At 49.3% G+C, this 27,442-nt stretch overlaps 1 protein-coding gene across 1 annotated transcript; it reads right to left on the reverse strand.

The window, feature by feature from the left end:
• Window positions 1-1,236: 1,236 nt before the first annotated feature.
• Window positions 1,237-27,363, reverse strand: ZC2HC1C (zinc finger C2HC-type containing 1C). The gene is made up of 3 exons (XM_030215040.1): window positions 27,299-27,363; window positions 14,142-15,693; window positions 1,237-1,545 (listed from the first exon to the last, which is right to left on the reverse strand). The coding sequence occupies exons 2-3, from the start codon at window positions 15,675-15,677 to the stop codon at window positions 1,279-1,281; spliced, it is 1,803 nt and encodes a 600-aa protein (XP_030070900.1). The 5' UTR covers window positions 15,678-15,693; window positions 27,299-27,363; the 3' UTR covers window positions 1,237-1,278.
• Window positions 27,364-27,442: the final 79 nt, after the last annotated feature.

Genomic DNA, 27,442 nt, shown 5'->3' on the forward strand with positions numbered 1-27,442 from the left:
GCCCCCAATAGGAATTGGCTCCTACATTCCACCTTCTGTTAGCCTGGCATGGATCTGAGGTGGACCTGCATAACGGTGCAGCATGGGAAATCTAGCACATGTGCAGTAGTCTGTGTCCCAGAAAACTCTGTAAAAGTCTGGAACATGTTACTCAGGCACTACTAGATGATATTACCCAATAATGAGGACTTCTACACTGCTGTCCTCAATGAACACCAGTAACAGGTAAGCAGCTTTGCTTTTCTGCTTGTATCAGACATCAGCACCAAAACTATCTACATGCTATGAAGTAATTAAGCTTATATCTGCCTGTTTTCAAAAACAGATGCAGATAGGAAGAGCACTGGCAGAGGCCCCTGTGGTATGGTTTGGAGGTCTTTAATCATTTGGAGTAAAAGCTAGAGCCTGCAGGTTCTTCCAATGTTGGTTATACCCTACTAAGATTGCAGAAAGAGTTTAGTGGTTAAAGCAGTAAACTGAGAATCAGTGATGTGCTTTGTGGCCCTGGGTATATCAAATTTGCTATCTATTGCCTCGGGTAACAACTCGGGCAAGAATCTACCTACTCTATTTGAATTGTAACTCCTATTCATAATAAATTTGGAAAGATGAGTGATTAAATATTAATCCTTTACAAATATCTCCCCTATAATGTTATTAAAGTAATACTTTAAGATGAGGGGCTGTGGTTTTCAATTCATCTTGTTTTCTGTTGATTTTGAGCTTTTCAGGGTAGCCTAATCTGACTTTCACTTAATTGCTCAACTTAATTTTACTGGAAGGGCATTCTGACCCCTTTGACTCTGCAATGTCGGTGTGCCATTATTTTATGGTATACATATCATACATTAGTGCTACAGCTGCCAGGAGGAAGACCTGAGGTAATTTTGAGTTTTCTGACACTCCCTCTTACTGCACTATGGTAACACATGGAATTCAGTTTTAAACTAAGAATGGCCAAATGTTCTCCAGAACTAGTGTCAGTAGGCGAGTGGATCTTTCAGTGAAAAAGTACAGTTATTTCCCAGATTTTCTTAAATATGTCCCACACTTAGTGTTGCCAGTGAACTTTTCATGCTTTGTGTTGCGAACATAGTGCTTGCTGTATGATGCACCACTTATACCCTATCAAGCTTAAAGTTCTTGGAACCTGAGCTGACTGGTCTCAGGTTTTCATTTCATGGTCCTTGGCTCATTTGCTAAAAATTGAAAGTGAAGAATAGATAGTGCCCCAGGTGTAGTGATACAGGGTTGCCACTTCCCTTTTCTGGGGAGGTATTAATGTCTCCTCTGTGGAGGGGGGCGTGGTTTATTTTTGATGGTCTCACATTTTGGTATGTGCCTTTCAGCTACCTTTGGGGCAAATCGCCGGATGCAATGTGGGCACTGGATGTAATCTGGGTTCTCATCAGGAATGGGCTGTGGCAGATCAGAAAGCTTTCCACCCTTGGCAATAACCACTTGCATCTCACGAGACTGCCGGATTGTCCGGATGAAAGACTCGTGCTTCTGGCGCCAGGTGCTCTTCTTAGCATGGACATTTTGCTGTGAACAAGAGGTAAATGTAGCTTAGCACATTAAATCAGAGACAAGAAAAAGAAATACAACATAACAGAGAGGCACCAACAGAAATAAATAAATAAATAGGTGTGAGGCATCACAGAGCATTGCTAAGGCAGCAGTGATATCTCCAGGTTCAGTGAGGAAAGATTCCTCATGGATCACAATACCACAATAAAAGCACGAGTACTTTCTGCAAGCTCCTACTCATTTTAAATGCCGCCGTCTACTTCTTTGAAAATGACCCATTCACAAGTATTGTGGATCAGCAGAAGGGCAAGGATATGCCCAGAGTTGCCCAGATAGGAAAACAGAATTCTATGGGTTAAGATTCCCATTCAAAATACCATAATGCAGTGTCTCTTCTCTTTGGACCTCCCTCCTTGTACTTCCACCTTTCACCTCCGAACAATGAGGTGAAATAGTGGCAGAGATGGAAATGGATTTTGAGGAAGATCTGATGAGGAGCTAAGAGACACAAGTGAGCAAAAGGTGCCACTTTTGCCTCTTCCCCATAGAAAGCTCACCCTCCTGCACATAAAGATGTAATGCACTGGTGTAATGTGTAGGGGGTCTCCTAATTTATTCCAGTGGAATGGAAAACAGCAGACCTCACCAAGCAGGACTGCTACAACCATGGGGGGAGGTTACATTACATTATGGTTCTTATGGTCTGCAACTATGCAGATAACAGACCAGGAGATTGGGACAATCCCAGGAATTACAACAAATCTAATCCTAACATATCTTCCAAAAATAAGGGCTCCTTTTACAAAGCTGTGCTAGCGATTCTGGCATGGCAAATGCAACAAAGCCCATTCAATTCCTATGGGATTTGTCACAGCTTTGTTAAAAGGAGCCCTAAGCCAGTATCATAAGTTACCAAAAGCATAGCATATAATAAGTACATAAGTAATGCCACACTGGGAAAAGACCAAGGGTCCATCGAGCCCAGCATCCTGTCCACGACAGTGGCCAATCCAGGCCAAGGGCACCTAGCAAGCTTCCCAAACGTACAAACATTCTATACATGTTATTCCTGGAATTTGTGGATTTTTCCCAAGTCCATTTAGTACTTGTCCTTTAGGAAACCCTCTAACCCCTTTTTAAACTCTGCCAAGCTAACTGCCTTCACCACGTTCTCTGGCAACAAATTCCAGAGTTTAATTACGCATTTGGTGAAGAAGAATCTCCGATTTGTTTTAAATTTACTACACTGTAGTTTCATCGCATGCCCCCTAGTCCTAGTATTTTTGGAAAGCGTGAACAGATGCTTCACATCCACCTGTTCCACTCCACTCATTTTATACACCTCTATCATGTCTCCCCTCAGCCGTTTCTTCTCCAAGCTGAAAAGCCCTAGTCTCCTTAGTCTTTCTTCATAGGGAAGTCGTCCGATCACCGCTATCATTTTAGTCGCCCTTCGCTGCACCTTTTCCAATTCCACTATTTCTTTCTTGAGATGCGGCGACCAGAATTGAACACAATACTCAAGGTGCAGTCGCACCATGGAGCGATACAATGGCATTATAACATCCTCACACCTGTTTTCCATACCTTTCCTAATAATACCCAACATTCTATTTGCTTTCCGAGCTGCAGCAGCACACTGAGCAGAAGGTTTCAGTGTGTTATCGACGACGACACCCAGATCCCTTTCTTGGTCCGTAACTCCTAACGTGGAACCTTGCATGACGTAGCTATAATTCGGGTTCTTTTTTCCCACATGCATCACCTTGCACTTGCTCACATTAAACGTCATCTGCCATCTAGTCACCCAGTCTCGCAAGGTACTTCTGTAATTCTTCACAATCCTGTCGCGAGTTAGCGACTTTGAATAACTTTGTGTCATCAGCAAATTTAATTACCTAGCTAGTTACTCCCATTTCTAAATCATTTATAAATATATTAAAAGGCATCGGTCCCAGCACAGACCCCTGAGGAACCCCACTAACCACCCTTCTCCATTGTGAATACTGCCCATTTAACCCCACTCTCTGTTTCCTATCCTTCAACCAGTTTTTAATCCACAATAGGACTTTTCCTCCTATCCCATGACCCTCCAATTTCCTCTGTAGCCTTTCATGAGGTACCTTGTCAAACGCCTTTTGAAAATCCAGATACACAATATCAACCAGCTCCCCTTTGTCCACATGTTTGTTTACTCCTTCAAAGAATTGAAGTAAATTGGTCAGGCAAGATTTTCCCACACAAAAGCTGTGCTGACTCGGTCTCAGTAATCCAGTAGTCCTTGGATGTGCTCTGTAATTTTGTTTATAATAATAGCCTCTATCATTTTCCACGGCTCTAACGTTAGACTCACCGGTCTATAATTTCCCGGATCTCCCCTGGAACCTTTTTTAAAAATGGGCGTTACATTGGCCACCCTCCAATCTTCTGGTACCACACTCGATTTTAAGGATAAATTGCATATCACTAGCAGTAGTTCTATCAGTACTCTAGGATGAATACCATCCGGTCCAGGAGATTTGCTACTCTTCAGTTTGCCGAACTGCCCCATTATGTCCTCCAGGTTTACCATGAAGTCAGTAAGTTTCTCCGACTTGTCTGCTTGAAATATCATTTCTGACACCGGTATCCCACCCAAATCTTCCTCGGTGAAGACCGAAGCAAAGAATTCATTCAATCTCTCCGCTACGTCTTTGTCTTCCTTGATCGCCCCTTTTACCCCTCGGTCATCCAGCGGCCTAACTGATTATTTTGCCGGCTTCCTGCTTTTAATATACCAAAAAATGTTTTTACTATGTTTTTTTGCCTCTAATGCTATCTTTTTTTTCGTAATCTCTCTTGGCCTTCTTTATCTGCGCCTTGCATTTGCTTTGACACTCCTTATGCTGCTTCTTGTTATTTTCAGACGGTTCCTTCTTCCATTTTCTGAAGGCATTTCTTTTAGCCCTAATAGCTTCCTTCACCTCACTTTTCAATCAGGCCGGCTGTCTTTTGGAGTTCCATCTTTCTTTTCTAATTAGTGGAATATGTTTGGCCTGGGCCTCCAGGATGGTATTTTTGAACAGCGTCCATGCCTGTTGTACAGTTTTTACCCTCTCAGTTGTCCCCCTAAGTTTTTTTTCCACCGTTCTTCTGTGTTTTTGAAAAAGAAAAGTCTTCACTACTGTTCAAAATACATTTTGATATTCTAATTGAAAATGGTAAGGAATTTTATACCATAGCCACCTGATAAGAAAAGATGTTAATAAATTTTGAGAGGTTCAGGGTATTCCCTTGTTGTGAGTGGGGAAAGTGAGGCAGCAGAGTGAGTGCTGATGTGGTAGCTGCCCTATGGAGATACAATGGGGACCACCTCCTGGAAAACTGCAGGGATGAGAAAAGTTGGCTAAGGAGGAGGGGCCAAAGCCAAAAAACAATAGCCCAGCTCATCTTTGAATTTGCAGCTCAGTTGGAACTACGGCTGGGTCCTGGAACAATAAGCTTTCAAATGTAACTGACCAGGGACTCCCCCTACACAACATGCCTAGTCTAATCTTTACAATGATGGTCCTGGGCCGGGGACATGTACCAGGGCTTCTTTCAGAATACTACAATCACGGGTCCTGAATCTGGGTACTAGGTTTAATCTTTAAGCAATGAGCATAACCTCCTTCCGTAGAGGTAGTGGTGTGCAGGAGCCAGCTCGCAAGGTCTGGTTGTTAAATATTTTGGCATCTTGAGAAGCCGGTTATTGTGGGAGTGCAAGCCAGCTTGCCTCTCCCCCCCCCCCCCCCCATGAGCTTGCAGGGTCACAAACTCCCAGCGCCGGCTCATCTGCCTGCCTTCAGCTCCCCGATAGCCTTCCTTTCCTTCCTGCTGCTACCGCCCTGTGTTTAAATATTTTATTTTACCTTAAGTTGCAGCAGCACTGAAAGCAGCAGGCTCAGCTCACCCTCGCAGAAACAGGAAATACATCAGAAGAAGGTGGGACACTGAGAGGGAAGGGAAGGCTGGAGGTGGCAGGAAGGAAAGGAGGGCTATCGGGGAGCTGAGGGCGGGCAGGTGAGCCGGCGCTGGGGTTGGAACTGGAACTGAAAAGTGGGGGGCAAGTGGAGGCTGGGGCGAGTCACTGCACATGGATGGGAGGGGAGGGGAGAATAGGGGGCAAAGGAGAATCGCTGTACATGGAGGGGAGGGGAGAGAGGAGAAATCGCTGGACATGGATGGCTAGGGGAGGGCAATCGCTGGACATGGATGGGAGAATAGGGCAGGGGAGAGAGGAGAATTGCTGGACATGGATGGGACGGGAGGATAGGGGCAAAGGAGAATCGCTGGACATGGATGGGAGGGGAGAACAAGGGTAAGAGGAGAGTTGCTGGACATGGATGGATGGAGGGGAGGGCAGGAGAAATAATGAGCCTCGATGGAGGAGAGAGAAGACAGGAAGGAGATGCACATGGATGGAGGGGAGAGGAGAAATGCTGGACATGGATGGAGTGAAGGGAAGGTAAGAGAGGAGAAATGTTGGAAGGAAGGAAAGACAGAGGAAGGAGATGCACATGGATGGAGGGGAAGGGAGAGAGGAGAAATGCTGGACATGGATGGAAGGAAGACAGAGGAAGTAGAAAGGCTGGAAATGAATGGAGGAGAGGGAAGATAGAGGAGGAGATGCACAAGGATTTTGGGGGGAAAGTAGAAATTCTGGACATGGATGGAGGGGAGAGAGAGGAAGTGAGATGAACATGGATGGAGGGGAGGAGAGAGGAGAAATGCTGGACATGGATCATGGAGGGGAGGAGAAGAAAATAAAGCTGGACATGGATGGATGAGAGGGAAGAGAGAGGAAGGAGATGCATATGAATGGAGAGGAGGGAAGAAAGAGGAAGGAGATGTCTTGCGAGGCCGCCCTTGTAAGTATCGGCAGCCATTTTAAAGAAGATGCGGCAGGAGGAGGGTCAGCGCCGGCAGTGGGCAGGAAAAACTGGGGATCTTTCCTGGCCTAAAGAATCCACTAGACCACCAGGGACACTGCCTTCAGGTATGCACTGGGAGTGGGACCCTTCGGCTCTGGGGATCAGAGAGGAGGTCTGTAATAGGTAGGTGGGGTGGGGAGGATATTGTTAAAAAAAAAAAAAAAGAAGTAAAAATTATGTCTTACCTGATAATTTTCTTTCCTTTAGTCGCAGCAAATGAATCCAGAAACCAGTGGGTTGTATCCATCTACCAGCAGGTGAAGATAGAGAGCTAAATTACAGAGAGCTATACCATAGTACCAACCCTAAAGCCAATTAGTATGTCCCATCACAAAGCAGTAGAAAGTGAAGTAAAGAATAACTGAAAACTTCCTAACAAAGCGCGAGTTGACTCGCTGAACAGAAATGCCAACATGGCATCTGAAAGGAAACCCAGATCCTGTTCTGGGAGCAACAAGGACAGAAGGAAGAATGTTCCAAACGATCCCGAAAGACACAGGGTGGGATCCTGGATCCATCTGCTGTGACTAAAGGAAAGAAAATTATCAGGTAAGGCATAATTTTACCTTCCATAGCATCAGCAGCAGATGAATTCAGAAACCAGTGGGATGTATCAAAGCACTCCCTAGGTAGGGTGGGAAACAGACAACCCGTGCGTCAACACCGTAGCTACAAATTGCACATCCCCGCACGCCGCCACGGCGTACAAATGTAACAAAAAATGAAAAAAAAAATGAAAATCTATTCTGTAATGCTTAGAAAAGGAATGCAAAGACACCCACGTCGCTGCCCAACAAATCTCTTCCACTGAAAGCACGCCAGTTTCCGCCCAAGATGTAGCTAGAGAACAAGTCGAATGAGCATGAATGCTGACCGGAGAAAGACATGCAGAGACATAGACAGACGAAATGGTCTCTTTAATCCAACGTGCAATTGTCACCTTGGAAGCAGCCTCCCCTCACCGCTGTCCTGCTAATAGGACAAAAAGATAGTTCGAGCACTGAAATTCGTTCAAAACCAGTAAATATTGCATCAGGGCTCTCCGCACATCCAGGAACCGAAGAGAATCAAATTGAGTGGGAAAATCCTCCCGACGAAAAGCCAGAAGAAAAAGATCCTGATTAAGATGAAACGCTGACACCACTTTAGGGAGGAAGGAGGGAACCAGCCGTAAGGAGACCCCCGCCTCCATAAAATGAAGAAAGGGTACTCGACAAGACAACGCCTGCAACTCAGAAACTCTACGCGATGAAGCTAACGCCACCAAAAAGACTATCTTAAGGGTCAAGTCCTTCTCTGATGCCTTGCGTAGTGGCTCAAATGGATCCCGCCCCAACGCTTGCAGAACCAAATTAAGATTCCAATTAGGACAAGGTCAGCGGCAGGGAGGCCTAACATGAAGAGCTCCTCGCAAAAAACGAGAGACATGCAGATCTGTAGCAAACGAACACCCAGAAAGCTGACCTCGGAAGCAGGAAAGCGCTGCTAGCTGCTACCTCTCGTCTTGACGATTGCAACCTTCTCCTCGCTGGCCTCCCGCTTAGCCACCTATCCCCCTTCAATCTGTCCAAAATTCCGCCGCACGTCTTATCTACCGCGTGAACCGATACTCTCATATCACCCCTCTCCTCAAGTCGCTTCACTGGCTCCCAATCCACTACCGTATACAGTTCAAGCTTCTCCTATTGACCTTCAAGTGCACTCAATCTGCTGCCCCCCATTACCTCTCTACCCTCCTCTCCCCGTATGTTCCCACCCGTAACCTCCGCTCTCAGGACAAATCACTCCTATCTGTACCCTTCTCCACCACCGCTAACTCCAGACTCCGCCCCGTCTGCCTCGCAGCACCTTATGCCTGGAACAGACTTCCTGAGCCCATACGCCATGCGCCCTCCCTGCCCATCTTCAAGTCCTTACTCAAGGCCCATCTCTTCTCCCTTGCTTTTGGCGCCTAACCACCTTCCCCATTCCTGTTACCTACACTGACTACATAGTATGTTACCGTTAGATTGTAAGCTCTCTTGAGCAGGGACTGTCCCTCCCCGTGTTTAAACTTGTACAGCGCTGCGTAACCCTGGCAGCACTATAGAAATGCTTAGTAGTAGTAGTAACTAGCGAATTATAGGCCAACCCTTTCTGGAGGCCTTCCTGCAGGAAGTCCAACATTTGTGAGACCGAAGCACGAGTAGGTTCCCAGCCCCGAAGGGTGCACCACGAAACAAAAGTACGCCACACACGGGCATACGTCGTAGTAGTGGAACGCTTCTGAGCCTGCAACAGAGTGGCTATCACCGTATCTGAATAGCCCTTTCGTCTCAATCTCGACCTCTCAAAGGCCAAGCTGTAAGACCAAAGTGGCATGGATCCTTCATCAGAACTGGCCCTTGATGTAACAGACCCAGAGACGAAGGAAGGTGAAGCGGGGACCCTGCCAGCAACCTGACCAAGTCCGCATACCTCGGACACCGCAACCAATCCAGAGCCACCGGGATCACTAAGCCCCGATGTCTGCTGATCATGAGAAGGACCTGGCCAAGAAGAGGCCACGGAGGAAACATGTACAACAGAACTTCCTGAGGCCACTGCAGAAGCAGCGCGTCTAGTCTTTTGGAGCCTACTTCTCTTCGCTTGCTGAAGAACCTCTGGACTTTGGCATCGGATCGAGTCTCCATGAGATCCATCTCTGGGCGGCCCCACCGACTGCAAATCAGCTGAAACACAGTGTCTGAGAACTCTCACTCCACTGCTCCTGAGAAAGTCCGCCCGCACATTGTCGAGGTCAGCAGTGTGCGCCGCTGATAGGCGAAGGTTCAACTCTGCCCATGACCGTAAACTGCTCGCCTCGGAACAAAGACTCCGACTCTGAGTTCCACCCTGTTGGTTGATGTAAGCCACTGCCATCGTATTGTCTGAGAACACTGGAACCGGAGACCCCTGCAACAACTCCCAAAACACTCTGTGCATTCAGAACCACTTGCAACTCCAGTCGATTGATGGACCAAGTCGCCTCCTCTGTCGACCAGTGCCCCTGCGTGCAGGACAGGCAATGCGCCCCCCCAACCATAAAGACGGCATCCGTTGTGACAAGGATCCACGGGGCTACCAGGGGCATCCCTCGTCGTAGGTGGAAGGGAAGAAGCCACCAGGATGAGCTGGTTCGTGCTTGAGTCAACCAAGGGAGCTGAGTAGTCCATGGAAACTGGAGACCAGCGACTTAGAAGAGACATTTGTAAAAGTCTCATGTGTGCTCGCACCCAAGGAACTACCTCGATAGTAGCCGCCATCGATCCGAGAAACTGAACATAATCCCAAACTCGAGGACTCGGCATCCGTAAGATGTTTCGCACTTGGAAGGCCAACTTGAGCCTCCTGCCCTCCAGCAGGGAGACTACGCCCCGAGCTGTATCGAAGTGCACTCCCAGATACTCCAGAGGCTGCGAAGGAGAGAGATGACTCTTGGCAAAGTTGATTACCCATCCAAGAGACTGAAGAAAGTCCACTACTCTCTGGGTAGCCACTCAGTTCTCCAATTCCAACGACGCCCAAATGAGCCAGTCGTCCAAATAGGGGTGAACTCGAATCCCCTCTCTTCTTAATGCCGCCGCTACCACTATCATTACCTTGGAGAAATTGTGAGGCACAGTGGCCAAACCAAAAGGTAAGGCTCGAAACTGGAAGTGCTGCCCTAGCACAGCGAACCGCAGAAACTGCTGATGCGGAGGCCAAATTGAAATATGTAGATAACCCTTCTTGAGGTCCAGGGCTGTCAGAAACTCCTGTGGCTGGATTGCCGCTATCACCACTCTGAGAGTCTCCATGCAGAAATGGCGCACACGGAGGAACTGGTTTACCTTCCGCAGGTCGAGAATAGGTCTGACCGAACCCCCTTTCTTCGTAACCAAGAAGAATATGTAGTACCGACTGGTGTACCGCTCTGAAACAGCGCCAATGACCAACAGGTTGTGCAACACATTGAACACTGCCTCTCACTTTAAGGAAGTGGCGCACTGGGATTCTATGAAAGATTCTCCGACTGGAGTCACAAATTCTAATTTGTAGTCGTCTTTGATAACATTGAGAACCCACTGGTCCGAAGTGGTGATGGCCCACTCTTGGTAAAATTGGGTCAGCCGACCCCCTATCCTTAAGGCCGAAGAGTGAGCCGACGCCCCATCATTGCGAAGATCGAGCAGCTGCTTCCTGATGGGCCGCAGAACCCGCTTCCTTTTTGTCTCCATGAAGGGAAGACTTCTGCTGAAACTGATATCAAGGAAAGGAAGAGGAAGCTCCTGGCCTCTCAAAACCGAGACTTAGCCACTCCAGAATGGCTTGAGGTCCGGGGCTTATCCTCACGTAACCTCTGAGATTTGGAATCACCCAAATCTTTAAAGGTCTTTTCCAAATCCTCTCCAATCAGCTTGCCTCAAAAGGGTAATCTGGTAAGACGCTGTTTAGAGGCTGAGAGTGAGTGGGTCGCTGCGCCAGTTACCATGGGAGCAGAAGAGGACGGTTTACGGAGAGGCTTTCAACTCCATTTCTATCATGCAAGGTCATCTTGGTGTGTCTGGTCGATTTCCATCTCTTCCAGCCGAAAGAGGTTCAGTCTACTCCAAGGATTCACCATATACCCTGAAGTCCTTCCTAACAGCATATCTAAGGACCATTTTAATCTCACTTCTCCTTTCCTTGTTTTTTCTTATCCTGTTTCTTTTATTTTCTCAAAATGAATTGTAACCGTGTCACCTCTGATCTGGCAATAGCCTTTCAGTGCATTGTAAGCCACGTTGAGCCTGCTAAACTGTGGGATAAACGTGGGGTATAAATGTGCAAAAATAAATAAAATAAATATATGCCACCCAATGACGAAGCCACAGTAGGCGTTGAGATGTGACAGCTAAAGCCATAAGTTTCGCCGAAGACCGAACGAGATCATACAAGACGTCCGCCAGATAAGCAAGAGCAGCCTCCATCTTCAGAACCAAGGCTACAGGAAAACCCCATGGTTCCTGCTCTTGATCTGCAGACTGCTGGAGTCAATCCAGAGAAGCCCGGGCCACATAAGAACTACAAACAGATGCTTTGAAGGCTAAGGCAGTCACCTCAAAAGCACACTTGAGGGAGGCATCCAGACGCCTGTCCTATATGTCCTTTAACACCACCCCCCCCCCTTCCACCGGAAGGGTGGTTTTCTTGGTGACCACAGTCACCAAAGAATCTACCCGTGGAAGATCCAAGTTTTTTGCAACACTACTCTGAACCGGGTACAAACAAGCCATGGCCTTAGACACCTTGAAAGGTGCATCAGGACAGTGGCGTAGGAAGGGGGGGCAGTCTGCCCCGGGTGCACGCTGCTGGGTGGGTGTCGGCTCCGCTGGTTCCCTGCTCCCTCTGCCCCAGAACAGGTTACTTCCTGTTCCGGGGCAGAGAGAGCAGCTCCCAGCGGAGCCAACGCAGCTCCCAGCGATGTGCACTCGGGGGCGGATCGGCCTTCTCGCCCGCCTCTTGCTTCCTAATTCAAGTAAGAATGCGCTCCAGGGGGGTGGGTGCACGCCGAAGGGGGGGGGGCGCCGTGCTGCTCCCGGGGGAGGGGGGTGCGCAGCGGCGACCCGCCCCGGGTGTCAGCCGCCCTCGCTATGGCATTGCATCAGGGTCAAACCATTGTGCTGTGATGATCTCCCGAATAGCCTTCTTGTACTCGCCATGCGAACATTAATCAATGCTGCCCCCTGCACCTCTGGATCTGCAATGTTTAAGACCTCTAAGGTCGACGAAATAAGAGAAAACAGTTACTCTCTATGAAAAATATGCACTGCTGAGATGTCATGAGGCTCCTCAGAGATGATCTCTCCCTCCTCGACATCTTGTGTAGTCAGGGACCACAAACACTCCCCTAAACACCCGGGAAGCGAAGGGACAAGAGACCTTGGTACCACAGAGCCATGCTCAGACTCTGAATCCAGGCGCCTGCCTTTGAGATTGAAGCCCTTCAACTGGGAAGAGACTGCCACTTGCCTCCCCCAGCACCGGCTCAGTGTCATGCCACTCACTTGAAAAAACAGGGGAGGGGGGGGGGGAGAGAACGTTTCATGAGATATGCTTGATGCAAGAGAAGAACAAATTGGGGGGGAAAACGGCATCCCCGCAGCAGTCGCCTCGCTTCTGGTCGCTGATGACCTGCTAAGAGGAACACCCAAACGGCACTCTGACATAATAGACTATGACAAAAAAAACCCGCCAAAAAGAACCCAAGAAAACAGAGTAAAACCAAAACAGACCATGACAAAAAAACCCTCCCAAAAAACCCCCAAGACAAAATAGACTCTACACAAAATAGGGCAGGGAAACCTCCTTAATCAAGCTGGATTATCTTGTCAAGCAGATTTATGATTCTCACTAGATACCAAGTGTGGATAGTGAAGTCAAGCCGTAGGCAGGTGCCAGGACTTTCTCAGTAAATCTATTTCATCAGACCCTTTTGTCAGGAGTCTATTTTGTCAGGGACTTTTATGTCGGGAACTTTTTTGTCTGGTTTCTTTTGATCGTTTTCTTTTGACAGGGTGCCCACCCAAACCCAGCGGAGCCCCACTGCAGTTCTTCCCTGCTAAATCTCTGCTTTGTTTACTCGAGGAAGCAGAGGAGAATGGCAAGAAATCCGAGGAAGGAACCCCAGGCGGATTCAAAATGGCGCCAGCCTCATTGAGCTCGCGCGGGAAGCCAGCGCACCAGACAGGAAAGCCCCCGATTTGCTCCCCCTGGTCAGGGCACAGTCTGGGTTGAACACCCCCGCTGCCGACCAGAGCTTCCCGCATTGGGAGCAGAGCTTAACGGCCTCTGCCACTATCCCACAAAATTAGACCAGAGGAGAAGAAAAGATTCACTCACCTAAAGGAAGAAAGGTAAAGGTTTCCGTCTACACAGGTACTGACAACCCAGTCCAGTATTCTGATCTTCTCCTCAGAAGTAATTCCTGTGCTGCACAGAATAATGCTGAAAAAGCACTGCTCTTTTTTGTTTTTTGTGAGGAAGTTTGAGCAGTCAAAGCACCGGGAGATACAGCGTTCACAGAGTGAGGCAGGGACAGAAAACCAGTACGCCTCCAAAGAGGGCCTCAGACCACACACACCCCTGGCCTCAACTGGCAAACAGCCCAGGAGACTTGAAAAATCCAGAAACTCAGGAGCTGGGACAGATCCGTCTACCACCTGCTGGAGATCATAGGAGCCAACTTTTCAAAATGATTGGGGGTGCTGAAATTTTTTTTTTTAATACAGGTGGTGCATTCTCCCCTCCCTCTCCCCCCCCCCTCCTCTGAGTTCCAAGCCCAACCCCAGCCTGACCTCTTCTCCCACAAGAGTCCTCCGCCCTCACCTTTCTGCGTGCCGCCCAGAATTTAAAATTCATCTTACCTCTGGGTCCCGGCAGCAGCAGATCTTACACCATACTGTCATCCTTTCAGCCTAACAAAAATTGCTTGTACAGGAACAGAGAAAGTACCTGTACAAACAATTTTACAATATAAAAAATGAATGGAAAAAAGTATAGACAGAGAAGAGTAGCATCTCAAGCAAGGAGGCAGAGAGAACACAAACAGAAGAAAGTTTGAATGGAGTGAGCAGTAAAAGGCAACAAGTTTTTGACCAACATGCAGGGGTCTCCTACCATGGCTTGGGCAGCTCTGCTCCTACACGTGTATGGCTCCAGATCAGTGCCTTTTGTTCTGGCTTTGGATGAGTCAAACAACTTCCTCTTAGAATTCTGCATTTTTCTACAGACTGCTGCATGTTTTTCCAGTCTTTCCAAAAGGAAGTTGCGACCACAGACAGGGCATGGCACCAGGTCATGTGCAATAGTTTTTGCTGGATGAAATTTGTGATTATCCTCACTGACATTAGATGATATCTCTGCATATAGACCTACTAAGTCCAAGGTTGGGGGCTTTACTTGGTCTAAGAGTTCTGGGCTGCAATAGCTCTGGCCTCTGGAGAAAGGCGTAAAATTAGAGCCATTTGCTAAAACCTGATGATCCAGCTGGTGGCTAGAGATCTCAGCTGGGGCTAAAATCTCTTGAGCTCGCATTTTGCTATTACTTGCAACTAGTCTTTCTTTTTTTAGCTTTACTACAGTGTGCTCTTGGGGACTGAACAAGGAGTTGTGCCTGTAAGAAATAGAGTGTATGGCTGGATTCGCCCAAGCTTTATTATTTCTGGTGGTTGGCCTGCTCCTGTTAATGCTAATGTCTGTCTCCTGATCCTCCTCTTCGTTACTGGATCTGGATGACAACTTGATAATGTTCTTCAATCCATTAGTTACTGCTATTCCCATGGCCTCTCTTTCCTTATATGGAGTCTTCCCTGTTTCATGACTTTCACTTCCATTTCTTGCTTTCTTTTCTACTTGTTCCTTCTCTCTCTGTATCCTCCTCAACTCTTCTTCTGTCCTTCTAAGCTTCTCTCGCAGGAGGGCTTCCTTCCTTTGAATCTCCAGCTCCAGCTTTTCTCCCATTGCCTCCAGTTTCTGGATCTGCCAAGTCTCTGGCCTTCCTGGATTGGACCTTGATCTCTGTTGGATCCCCCTTGACCCTTGAGATGGTGAAGAAGTACATATGTCCTCTTCTTTAGTAGTGGGCAGAGTTCTTCTATTGGAGCTGGGAGTGCTCAAGGTGGTTGTGGGAGATGAATGCTGAAGTACAGTAGTGTTGGGCTCTCCAACTTTAATGTTCAGGCTTGCTGTCTTTCTGTGAAAAACAGGTCTCAAGGGATAAGCTTGAGCCACTCCAGCACTTTTCTTGGCCATCCAATTTGAGGGCCACATTTGAGCTTGATTATTGTAGTCAGGTTTGGTGTTCCTACTGTGGGATCCTGCTGAGAAGCCTTTCTTGCACAGAGCCTGTGGGTCTTTTCCTGGGAAGTCAGACTGCATGGTAGTATACAAAGGAAGATGGTGATGTGAGTAGATCTCTGTTTTGTTCAAAGCAGTCAGTTGCTGTCGGAGAAAGAGATTTACCAACTTCTCTTCTCTCTGCTTCAAAAGTTGCTGCTGGTACTCACTTTTCATCAGCTGCAGGCTAGAGAGAGGCTTGGACCCCTGCTCAAACCCTCTCTCCTGTCTGATTAAAGGGAACGTTGACGTCTCTGTCTTCCTGCACGATAGTATAGTGTCCATATGTGAGTCCAGAGTCATCTGGTGAAGCACCATCCAAGATTTGAAAAACCTGTGGTTATATATAAAATAGCAGACTTTAAGAAAAATGTAATCCTCAAAGCCAAATTTAAGCTTCAGACTACTACTACTTAACATTTCTAGAGCGTTACTAGGGTTACGCAGCGCTGTACAAATTAACAAAGAAGGACGGTCCCTGCTCAAAGGAGCTTACAATCTAAAGGACGAAATGTCAAGTTGGGGCAGTCTAGATTTCCTGAGTAGAGGTGTAGTGGTTAGGTGCCGAAGGTGACATTGAAGAGGTGGGCTTTGAGCAATGATTTGAAGATGGGCAGGGAGGGGGCTTGGCGTATGGGCTCAGGGAGTTTGTTCCAAGCATGGGGTGAGGCAAGGCAGAAAGGGCGGAGCCTGGAGTTGGCAGTGGTGGAGAAGGGTACTGAAAGGAGGGATTTGCTTTGAGAGCGGAGGTTAGGGGTAGGAACGTAAGGGGAGATGAGGGTAGAGAGGTAAGGAGGGGCTGCAGATCGAGTGCATATGTAGGTTAGTAGGAGAAGCTTGAACTGTATGCGGTACCTGATCGGAAGCCAGTGAAGTGACTTGAGGAGAGGGGTGATATAAGTATATTGGTCGAGGCGGAAGATAAGACATGCAGCAGAGTTCTGAACGGACTGAAGGGGGGATAGATGGCTAAGTGGGAGGCCAGTGAGGAGTAGGTTGCAGTAGTCAAGGTGAGAGGTAATGAGAGAGTGGATGAGAGTTCGGGTGGTGTGCTCAGAGAGGAAAGGGCGAATTTTGCTAATGTTATCGAGGAAGAAGCGACAGGTCTTGGCTATCTGCTGGATATGCGCAGAGAAGGAGAGGGAGGAGTCGAAGATGACACCGAGGTTGCGGGCAGATGAGACAGGGACGATGGGAAAATTAGGTTCTTACCATGATAATTTTCTTTCCTTTAGTCATAACAGATGAAGCCATTACGTATGGGTTGTGTCCATCAACCAGCAGGGGGAGATAGAAAGCACTCAACTTTTCACAGTGCCTCATGGCCAGCTAGCTCCACTGCCTCTTCAGTATTTGAAGCTTCCAAAGCAGTATGGCAAACCGCAATGGGAATAACATGAACTTTCCTCACAGCGAACGATGGCCCCTTAACAAGGGCATAAACTCAAAAAAGGAGGGAATGAACTCATCCTCCTGGAGCGAATAAACTCATCCTCCCAAAACATGAACTGGAGGGAATGAACTCATCCTCCTATAACTGTAACAAGAATCCTGAAGACTGTTTTCCGACTCCCCAAGGAAGGAATATAACTTCAGGAAACAAGAACAGTACCTAAAATCAGAATCACTGCAATACAGACAATCATACAGGGAGGGCTCATGGCTTCATCTGCTATGACTAAAGGACAGAAGATTATCATGGTAAGAACCTAATTTTCCCTTCCTTGTCATCAAGCAGATGAAGCCATTACGTATGGGATGTAACAAAGCAATCCCTAAATAGGGTGGGAACAAGCCACACCACGTGCTAGCACCTATGCTCCAAAACATGCATCCCTCCTGGCAGCCACATCCAGCCTGTAATGTCGGGCGAAAGAGAGCTTAGAAGCCCATGTTGCAGCACTGCAAATCTCATGAAGAGATAGTGCTCCTGTTTCCGCCCAGGAAGAGGAAATCGCTCTTGTGGAATGTGCCTTAAAGGCTTCAGGCGGAGCCCGGCCAGACAGCAGATATGCTGAAAAGATAGCTTCTTTGAGCCAATGGGCAATAATGGCTTTAGACGCTGAAGACCCTCTGCGAGGACCTGCAAACAGCACAAAAGGGTGATCAGAGGTCCTGAAAGAATTTGTAATTCGCAGATACTGCAACAGAGTCCTGCGCACATCCAAAAGGTGCAACTGCCCAAATGAATCTGGAAACTCCTCCTCAACAAAGGAGGGAAGAAAAACAGGCTGGTTTAGGTGAAACGCTGAAACCACCTTAGGCATGAAGGAAGGCACGGTCCGAACCGTGACCCCTGACTCTGAGAATTGCAGAAAAGGGTCTCTACAGGACAGCGCCTGGAGCCTCTGACACCCGTCTCGCCGAGGTAATGGCCACTAAAAAGACGGCCTTCAGTGTCAAATCTTTCTCTGAAGCATGCCGAAGCAGTTCAAAGGGAGCCCCCTGAAGGGCCTTCAATACTAACCCCAGGTTCCAAGCTGGACAAGGTGCTCGCACGGAAGGACGGAGCCGAAGCACCCCTCTAAGAAACCGTGCCACATCTGGATGAGCAGCTAAGGACACGCCTTCAACCTTGCCACGCAAGGAGGCCAATGCTGCCACTTGCACCCGCAGGGAATTATAGGCCAAGCCTTTGTGTACACCATCCTGCAAAAAGTCCAGAATCGGTGAGACAGGAGCCCGCAACGGAGAAAGCGCTCTTGAAACACACCAGACTTCAAACTGGCGCCAAATCCTGGCATAAACCACGGAAGTGGAGCGCTTAGGGGCCTGCAGGAGAGTGGAAATTACCTTATTTGAGTAGCCTTTATCTCTTAATTGCGCCCTCTCAATCACCATGCCATAAGACCCAAGCGGCAAGCGTCCTCCATGGCCACCGGACCCTGTGACAACAGGTGCGGAACCAGAGGAAACAGAAAGGGAGCATCCAACAGCATCTGTCGGAGGTCCGCATACCAAGGCCTCCTGGGCCAATCCGGGGCGATGAGCACCACTTCTCCTGGATGCAGCCGAATCCGCAGGAGCACTTGCCCTATCAAGGGCCACGGAGGGAAGACATACAGCAAGCCCAGGGGCCAGGGTTAAGCCAAAGCATCCAACCCGGCAGAGCGAGGATCCCTCAGTCTACTGAAGAAGCACGGGACTTTGGCATTGGAACTGGTCGCCATAAGATCCATCACTGGCTTGCCCCATTTGGCACATATCTGCAGGAATACATCGTCTTCTAGTTCCCACTCCGCTGGATCGATCTGATGCCTGCTTAGTCGGCTTGCACGTTGCTCTGACCTGCAATGTGAGCTGCTGACAGGGACTGTAGATGCAGCTTGGCCCAGTGGCAAATTTGTTCGGCCTGCGCGGCTAGAGCTCTACACTGAGTGCCGCCTTGTCGATTTATGTAGGCCACTACTGTCGTGTTGTCCGACATCACTCCTTCCAGGGTCACTTGAAAGGCCAGAAGAGCCAGAAACACCGCTTTCAACTCCAGGCGGTTGATAGACCACTCCGACTCGTCGGGCGTCCACAGATCCTGGCCATGTTTCCCCTGGCAATGTGCGCCCCAGCCCTTCAGGCTGGCATCTGTCACCACTAGGCACCAATCGGGGAGCGCCAGCGACATTCCCCGCCGCAACATGCTGTCCGAGAGCCACCACTCCATACTGAGGCGGGCCGCAGGGAGCCAAGAAAGTCTGCACTGATAATCCTGAGATACTGGAGATCATCGTTGAAGTAGAGAATACTGTAGAGGTCTCAGGTGCGCTCTCGCCCATGGCACTACTTCCAAGGTGGCCGTCATCGATCCCAACAGCTGGACAATATCCCAAGCTTACGGGCGGGGCATCCTCAGGAGCAGACGGACCTGATTCTGAAGCTTGCACCGCCTTTGCTCGGGAAGAAACATATAGCCCGAGGCTGTGATGAACCTGGCCCCCAAATATTCTAGAGATTGCGAGGGGGTCAGGTAACTTTTGGCCATATTGACGACCCAGCCCAGAGATTGAAGGACTGAAACCACTCTGGCTGTAGCTAGATGACTCTTTTTCTGAGTCTGCTCTGATGAGCCAGTCGTCTAGGTACGGGTGAACCCGGATACCCTCTCGCCTGAGAAAGGCAGCTACTACCACCATTACCTTGGAGAAGGTTCGGGGAGCTGTGGCGAGGCCAAAAGGCAAGGCCCGAAACTGGAAATGTTTTCCCAACACCGCAAACCGCAGAAACTTCTGGTGCGGGGGCCAAATTGGTATGTGCAAGTAAGCTTCTTTCAGGTCCAGAGACGTGAGAAACTCTCCTGGCTGTACCGCCGCAATGACGGAGCGCAGGGTTTCCATGTGATGGAGCTCGAAGAAGCTGCAGCCACCCTGCTTGGGGAGATAGAGAATACGGAAGAGGCAGTGGAGCTAGCTGGCCATGAGGCACTGTGAAAAGTAGAGTGCTCTCTATTTCCCCCTGCTGGTTGATGGACACAACCCATACGTAATGGCTTCATCTGCTTGATGACAAGGAATGGGTGATTGGGGGTGGGGGGTGGGGAAGGAAAGAGAGGCTAGAAAAAAAGCCACTACTGTCAAAACAAAACAGTAAGTTCTCAGATCCACACAAATTCAAAGTGCCATCAGTGCCTACCTCTACCTGTAAATAACTACTACTACTACTTAACATTTCTAAAGCGCTACTAGGGTTACGCAGTGCTGTACAATTTACATAGAGGGACAATCCCTGCTCAAAGAGCTTACAATCTAGAAGACAAGTGTACGGTCAGTCCGATAGGGGCAGTCAAATTGGGGCAGTCTGGATTTACTGAACGGTAAGAGTTAGGTGCCGAACGCAGCAATGAAGAGGTGGGTTTTAAGCAAAGACTTGAAGATGGGCAGGGAGGGGGCTTGGCGTATGGGCTGAGGAAGGTTGTTCCAAGCATAGGGTGAGGCGAGGCAAAATGAGCGGAGCCTGGAGTTGGCGGTGGTGGAGAAGGGTACTGAGAGGAGGGATTTGTCCTGTGAACGGAGGTTTCAGGTGGGAACGTAAGGGGAGATGAGGGTAGAAAGGTAGTGAGGGGCAGCAGACTGAGTGCATTTGTAGGGAAGAAGGAGAAGCTTGAATTGAATGCAGTATCTGATTGGAAGCCAGTGAAGTGACCTGAGAAGAGAGGTGATATGAGTATATCAGTTCTGGCGGAATATAAGACGTGTAGCAGAGTTCTGAACAGATTGAAGGGGGGATAGATGGCTAAGTGGAAGGCCGATGAGGAGTAAGTTTGCAGTAGTCAAGGCGAGAGGTAATGAGAGCGGTGGACGAGAGTTCGGGTGGTGTGTTCAGAGAGGAAAGGGCAAATTTTGCTGATGTTAAAGAGGAAGAAGTGACAGGTCTTGGCTATCTGTTGGATATGCGCAGAGGAGAGGGAGGAGTCAAAGATGACTCCAAGGTTGCGGGCAGATGAGACGGGGAGGATGAGGGTGTTATCAACTGAGATAGAAAGTGGAGGAAGAGGAGAAGTGGGTTTTGGTGGAAAGACGATGAGCTCGGTCTTGGACATGTTCAGTTTCAGGTGGCGGTTGGACATCCAGGCAGCAATGTCGGATAAGCAGGCTGATACCTTTGCCTGGGTCTCCGCGGTGATGTCTGTGTGGAGAGATACAGCTGGGTGTCATCAGCATAGAGATGATACTGGAAACCATGAGATGAGATCAGGGAGCCCAGGGAAGAGGTGTAGATTGAGAAGAGAAGGGGTCCAAGGACAGATCCCTGGGGAGCACCAACAGATAGGGGGATGGGGTGGAGGAAGATCCATGAGAATTAACTCTGATGGTGCGGTGGGAGAGATAGGAGGAGAACCAGGAGAGGACAGAGCCCTGGAACCCAAATGAGGACAGTGTGGCAAGAAGTAAGTCATAATTGACAGTGTCAAAAGCAGCGGATAGATCAAGGAGGATGAGGATGGAGTAGTGGCCTCTGGATTTGGCAAGGAACAGGTCATTACACACTTTAGAGAGTGCTGTTTCTGTCGAGTGTAGAGGCCGAAAACCGGATTGAAGTGGATCGAGGATGGCATGAGAGGAGAGAAAATCAAGGCAGCGGCTGTGAACGGCACGCTCAAGTATTTTGGAGAGGAAGGGTAGGAGGGAGATGGGGCGGTAGTTGGAGGGACAGGTAGGGTCAAGTGATGGTTTTTTGAGGAGAGGTGTGACTACGGCGTGCTTGAAGGTGTCAGGTACAGTTGCAGTGGAGAGAGAGAGGTTGAGGATATGACAGATGGAGGGGGGTGACAGTATGAGAGATGGTGTTAAGTAAGTTGGTTGGGGATGGGATCAGAAGAGCAGGTGGTGCATTTCGAGGAAGAAAGAAGGCGAGCGGTTTTCCTCCTCGGTGATGACAGGAAGGGAGGAGAAAGAGGCCTGGGTTGGTTGGTTGAGGGCGAGGGTTGAAGGGTGAAGAGGAGGAGATGACTTGGTAGTGAACTCAAGGTTGATCTTTTGCACCTTGTCGCGGAAGTAATCAGTCAGTGATTGAGGAGAGAGCGAGGGGGGGGGTGGGAGCGGAGGGCACTTTGAGGGAGGGGTTAAGGGTGGCGAAGAGACAACGGGGTTGGAGCTGAGAGAGTGGTCAGTAGGTGGGTAAAAGTTCTGTTTGGCAAGGTATAGGGAGGAGTGGAAGGAGGTTAGCATGAATTTGTAGTGAAGGAAGTCTGAATGGGTGCGAGATTTCCTCCAGAGGCGTTCAGCAGATCGGGCGCAGGAGCGAAGGTAGCGGGGGATTAGTATGCTTTGTGGGACGGGAGGTGGATGGTGCGAAAGTGTCCACAGCAAAGGAGAGAGTGGCATTATAAGTGGAGACAGCCTTGTCGACAGACTCGGAGGACATGATGGAGGGGAGGAGGTTAGAGATACTAGAGGATAGGGTGGGAGGGTCAATAGCCTGGAGATTCCTGGAGGTAGTGGTTAAAGTTGGACGGGGCTGAGGGGGGGGGGGGTGAAGAAGTGTGAAGGTGATTAGGTGATTATCAGAGAGAGGAAGAGCTGAAGCGTGGAAATTGGAGGGAGAGCCGGAGGAGGAGAGGACGAGGTCGAGACAATGGCCGTCTCGGTGAGTAGGGGAGGTGGAGCATAGCTGGAGGTTGAAGGAGGATGTTAGAGTGAGGAACCGAGAAGCATGAGGGTCGGATTGGTCATCAACGTGTATGTTAAAGTCTCCGAGAATGAGGGACGGAGATGAGGGTTCTAGAAAAACGGAAAGCCAGGCATCAAAGTCGGTGAGGAAGGAAGAGAGGGATTTATTAGGGGGGCGGTAAATGACTGCCACTCTGAGTGGCAATGGGTAGAATAGTCGGATGGAGTGTGCTTCAAAGGATGAGAAGCAGTGAGACTGCAGTAGGAGGAGGGGTTGGAAATTACAGGAGGGCGAGAGTAGTAGCCCGACGCCTCCACTGCGGCCAGCTGGGCGGGGAGTGTGGGAGAAGAGATAACCTACATGACAAAGGGCTGCGACTGAGGCAGAGTCGTCAGGGGAGAGCCAGGTTTCAGTTAGGGCGAGCAGTTGAAGGGAACGAGAGATGAAGAGATCGTGGGTGAAGGGCAGTTTGTTGCAGACCGAGTGGGCATTCCACAAGGCACATGAGAAGGGGAGGGAAGAGGGGAATAGAAATGAGATTGGAGACATCACGGAATCATTTGCATGGATAGGAGGACAGGTGACGGGGGCCTGGATTAGGATTAATGTCTCCCGCGGATAGCAGGAGGAGGAGCAAGAGACTGCGGAGGAGGGTGGGGGAGGTCGGGCGACGAAGGACGGGGTGCACTTAGCAGAATGGTGATGGGTTAATGGCAGTAAGGAAGTGTTGAAGGTTAAGAGCTAGGAAGGAGGAGGGGGGACAAGAGAGATGGTGAAGTGGTGAGGGACGGGGGTGAACAGGGTATTGCTGTAGCGAGCAGGACGGGAGGGGACATGGGTGGGCAATGAGTTCCAGCGGTAGGGGAAAAAGATTAGGAAGGGACAGGGCAAGGAACAGAATGTGGACAGGTGTAACAGGTGTATGTGTAGTGACTGAGGTGAGAAGCAGATAGATAGCGGAAAAAGCTGAATTGGAGGCTTGGGAGGGATTGATGGACTGGAGAGCAGGTAAGTCAATGGCTGACAAGTTAGCAAGCAGGCAAGTGAGGCAGTGGCTGCCAAGCTAGCAGTCGGGCTGGAACAAAGTTTAATATTTAAAAGCATGATTCCCAATTATGTGTGTTTATAGAATTGTTGTAGGGTAATAAGTACATAAGCACTGCCATACTGGGAAAAGACCAAGGGTCCATCAAGCCCAGCATCCTGTCTCCGACAGCGGGCAATCCAGGCTTCAAGAACCTGGCAAAACTAGAGTTTATTAAAGTCCTGGAGGGGGGAGCCAATGGGCTAGGGACCTGAAAATTGGAAGGGGGGGGGGTGACTCGCAGCAGCATGGTGCCCAATACTCTTGTATCCACCCTATGTTCATTCAAGGAGGGAAATTCTACTAAGAATCGAAAGCTAGGAGGAATGACTAAATAAAAGGGTCCACAGGTGGAAGGAAAACGAAAGACTCAAGAATGAAATCCCAGTCTCTGAACTGACTTATTTTTCCCATTTTTTTTCTTGCATTTATAAAATGTGTACTTATAGTCTGCATTATCTTAAAAAAAAGTTTGTCAATGTAAGAAATGTATAAAGGTATCGTATTTCATTTAACATAGTGGCAAAATATAGAATAGGCCCTAGCTAAAGTTGTCTGTAAAAGAGAGCATTTCACTATATCTTAGTAACATAGTAAATGACGGCAGATAAAGACCTGAACGGTCCATCCAGTCTGCCCAACAAGATAAACTCATTTTACATTGTATGTAATACTTTATAGCCGAGTTTGATTTGTCCCTGCCTTTCTCAGGGCGCAGACTGTAGAAGTCCGCCCTGCACCGGTTTTATTCTCCAAATACCGCATCGCCACCCAGTGTCCGCTAAGATTCCATAGATCCATTCCTTCTAAACAGGATTCCTCTGTGTTTATCCCACACATGTTTGAATTCCATTACCGTTTTCATCTCCACCACCTCCCGCGGGAGGGCATTCCACGTATCCACCACCCTCTCCGTGAAAAAATACTTCCTGACATTAGTCCTGCGTCTGCCCCCCCTTCAACCTCAATTCATGTCCTCTAGTTCTACCGCCTTCCCGTCTCCAGAATAGGTTCGTCTGCAGATTAATTAATACCTTTCAAATATTTGAACGTCTGTATCATATCACCCCTGTTTCGCCTTTCCTCCAAGGTATACATGTTCAGGTTGGCAAGTCTGGCCTCGTTTAGCTGTTTAAATCAGTGGACAAAGGAATAGTGTTTGTTACAAGCAGGATGTAAAGTCAGGCTCCCGAGGTGAGCCATGTATGAAAAGGTGGTGATAGATGGAAGTCAGATTAGGAAGGGCACTGTAAATGAGAAACACCAAGGGGAGGGGAGTGATAAATCCCAGCTGCTAGGTTGGCAGGGCCGTGCCGATGCGGTAAGCGAGGTAAGCGCCGCAGGGGGGCGCCCACCTCTGGAGGGCGCCGCCGCGGTGCTTACCCTCGCCCCGCCGAGGACTTTAAATCTTTTGGCACCAGAGAGGGGGGTGCCGCCGCTCCCGCTGCTCTTCATCCTGGCACCCCCCCCCTCCCGCACCAGTCCTTTAAATTTATTTGCCGAGCGAGCGCAGCACCTCGTTTGCAAGTAAAAGAAGCGGATCCGATCATCTCATTGGGCCTTCCCTCACTGTCCCGCCCTCCTCTGACGCAACTTCCTATTTCCTCTAGGGCGGGACAGTGAAGGAAGGCCCAATGAGATGATCGGATTCGCTTCTTTTACTTGCACACGAGGTGCTGCGCTCGCTATCACGTCGGCAATTTCTTTTTAAAGACGGGTGGCAGGGAGAAGACGAGGCAGGGTGAGGGTGGGGGACAGATGGGGTGACCGTGAAGGTGGGGGAGGACTCGGATAGCAGAAGGGACTGGGTGGGAGACAGGGTGAGGGTGGGGGCACTTGGATAGCAGAAGGGACTGGGTGGGAGACAGATGGGGTGAGGGTGGGGGGCACTCGGATGGGCAGAAGGGACTGGGTGGGAGACAGATGGGGCGAGGGGGACTTGGATGGGCAGAAGGGACTGGGTGGGAGCCAGATGGGGTGAGGGGGACTCGGATGGGCAGAAGGGACTGGGTGGGAGACAGATGGGGTGAGGGGGACTCGGATGGGCAGAAGGGACTGGGTGGGGGAGAAGGGGCATGGAGCTGGAACTGGGGTCTGAAAAGTGAGCAGGAGGGAGAATGGGGTCATGCCTGGGGCAGGGGTGGATGGGAGAATCAATGGATCTGGAACTAGGGGCAGCCGCAGGTGGGAACTGGGAGCCGAAAAGAGGGGGCAGTGAGAGAGGGGGGATAGATCCTGGATGGAATGGGGAGTGAGAGGGAGGGCAGACCCTGAATGGATGGGAGGGCAGAGAGGCATGGATGGGAGGGCAGGGCCCAGGGAGAGGACAAATTGCTGGAAGGGGAGGGGAGAGAGGATTGCTGGCTATGGATGGAGGAGGGAAGGGCAGAGAGGGACAAGGATGGACATGGGGGCCCAGGGAGAGGACAAATTGCTAGAAATGGAGGGGAGGGGAGAGAGGAGGATTGCTGGCTATGGATGGAGGAGGGAAGGGCAGAGAGGGACAAGAATGGACATGGATGGGAGGGCAGGACCCAGGGAGAGAGGAGAAATTGCTGGAAATGGATATAGAGCAAGAAATGAAGAAGAAAGGAGAAAAGTAAAGAAATAAATGGAAAGGAAGCCCTGGAAATGGAGTTAAGAGGACAGATAGCAGCAGAATCAGATACTGGACCAGCATGATTGAAAAAGAAAGTCACCAGACAACAAAGGTAGAAAAAAATTATTTTATTTTCATTTTAGCGTTTGGAATATGTCCACTTTGAGAATTTACATCTGCTATCTTATTTTGCAATGTATAGCAATTTGTTTCTAAGAATATTGCTGACAATTCCTTTCAGTGTGGCAAGTGGTGAGCGATCATTTTCATGGGGGGGGGGGGTGATCATTTTCACGGGAGGGGGGGGTGGGGGGCGCCAACTGATAGTCTGCAGGGGGGCGCCAGAGACCCTAGGCACGGCCCTGTAGGTTGGTAAGCAAACTTTCATAGGAGGTCGGAGATACAGACTTGTTGTATGGAAGTATGCACAGAGAAACTAAGCAGAAAGGGGTGGGTGGGAGAAAGGTACATGGGCTCAGTGTCCAATGAGACAACTCAAAGGGTTGACAAAGTATGGTGTATGTAATCAAGCTGCTGTAGAAGTTGGGAATGTGTGTATATAGGCAAGCTCCAAGTTTAGAGCTGCTGGAACTCATCCATTCTTTTAAGAATGACTTTGATTTTTGAATAATAAATTGCTTATGAGTCCTATGTTTGTATAGGTTCGCAGGGGGCTATTTATAACAGTTAAAAAACATCACAAATAGTGTGTTCTATGTGAACTAACAGATGACTTGTAATGTTATTTTTAGTTTCTGGTAAAAAATATTTTTATCATAGTAGTAGGATGACGGCCTAAGTCTAACCTGTCTGTCCCCTGAACCGGGGTTGAGATTGTCACCATCTCCTCTTGGCATCAGCCTGTCCCTTTCCTCAACCACTTGCCCAGCATGGGGGGGGGGGGGGGGCTACTACTAGTATGGGGATCGTCCATGGCAGCAGAGGGTAAGTGGGGTGGGGGTGGGGCAGAGGTGCGTCATCCTGTGTGCTGTGGAGACAGTGGAGAGTTTGGGGGGGGGGGGGTCACTTTTGATATTTTGACAGGAGCGGAGGGATCTCCCTTGCTGCTGTGAGGGCACTTGGGGGGGGGGGGTCACTCCGGGGCACAGCGCAACCACTGAAGAACCGAATGCGGAGAGTCGCTCGCGACCTTACCTTAGTGTTCTGGACTCACTCTCTGCCGTTGGTGGTGGTTTCTCCCGCCCGTTACCCTCACCACTGTCTACCGAGCTCCGCCTGTTTCTACTGGTTGCTAGGAAACGGTGACATCAGCGCGTGCTTTTCTTTAAAAACTGGCGC

Source organism: Microcaecilia unicolor, chromosome 9, assembly GCF_901765095.1.
Source record: "Microcaecilia unicolor chromosome 9, aMicUni1.1, whole genome shotgun sequence".
NCBI lineage: Eukaryota > Metazoa > Chordata > Amphibia > Gymnophiona > Siphonopidae > Microcaecilia > Microcaecilia unicolor.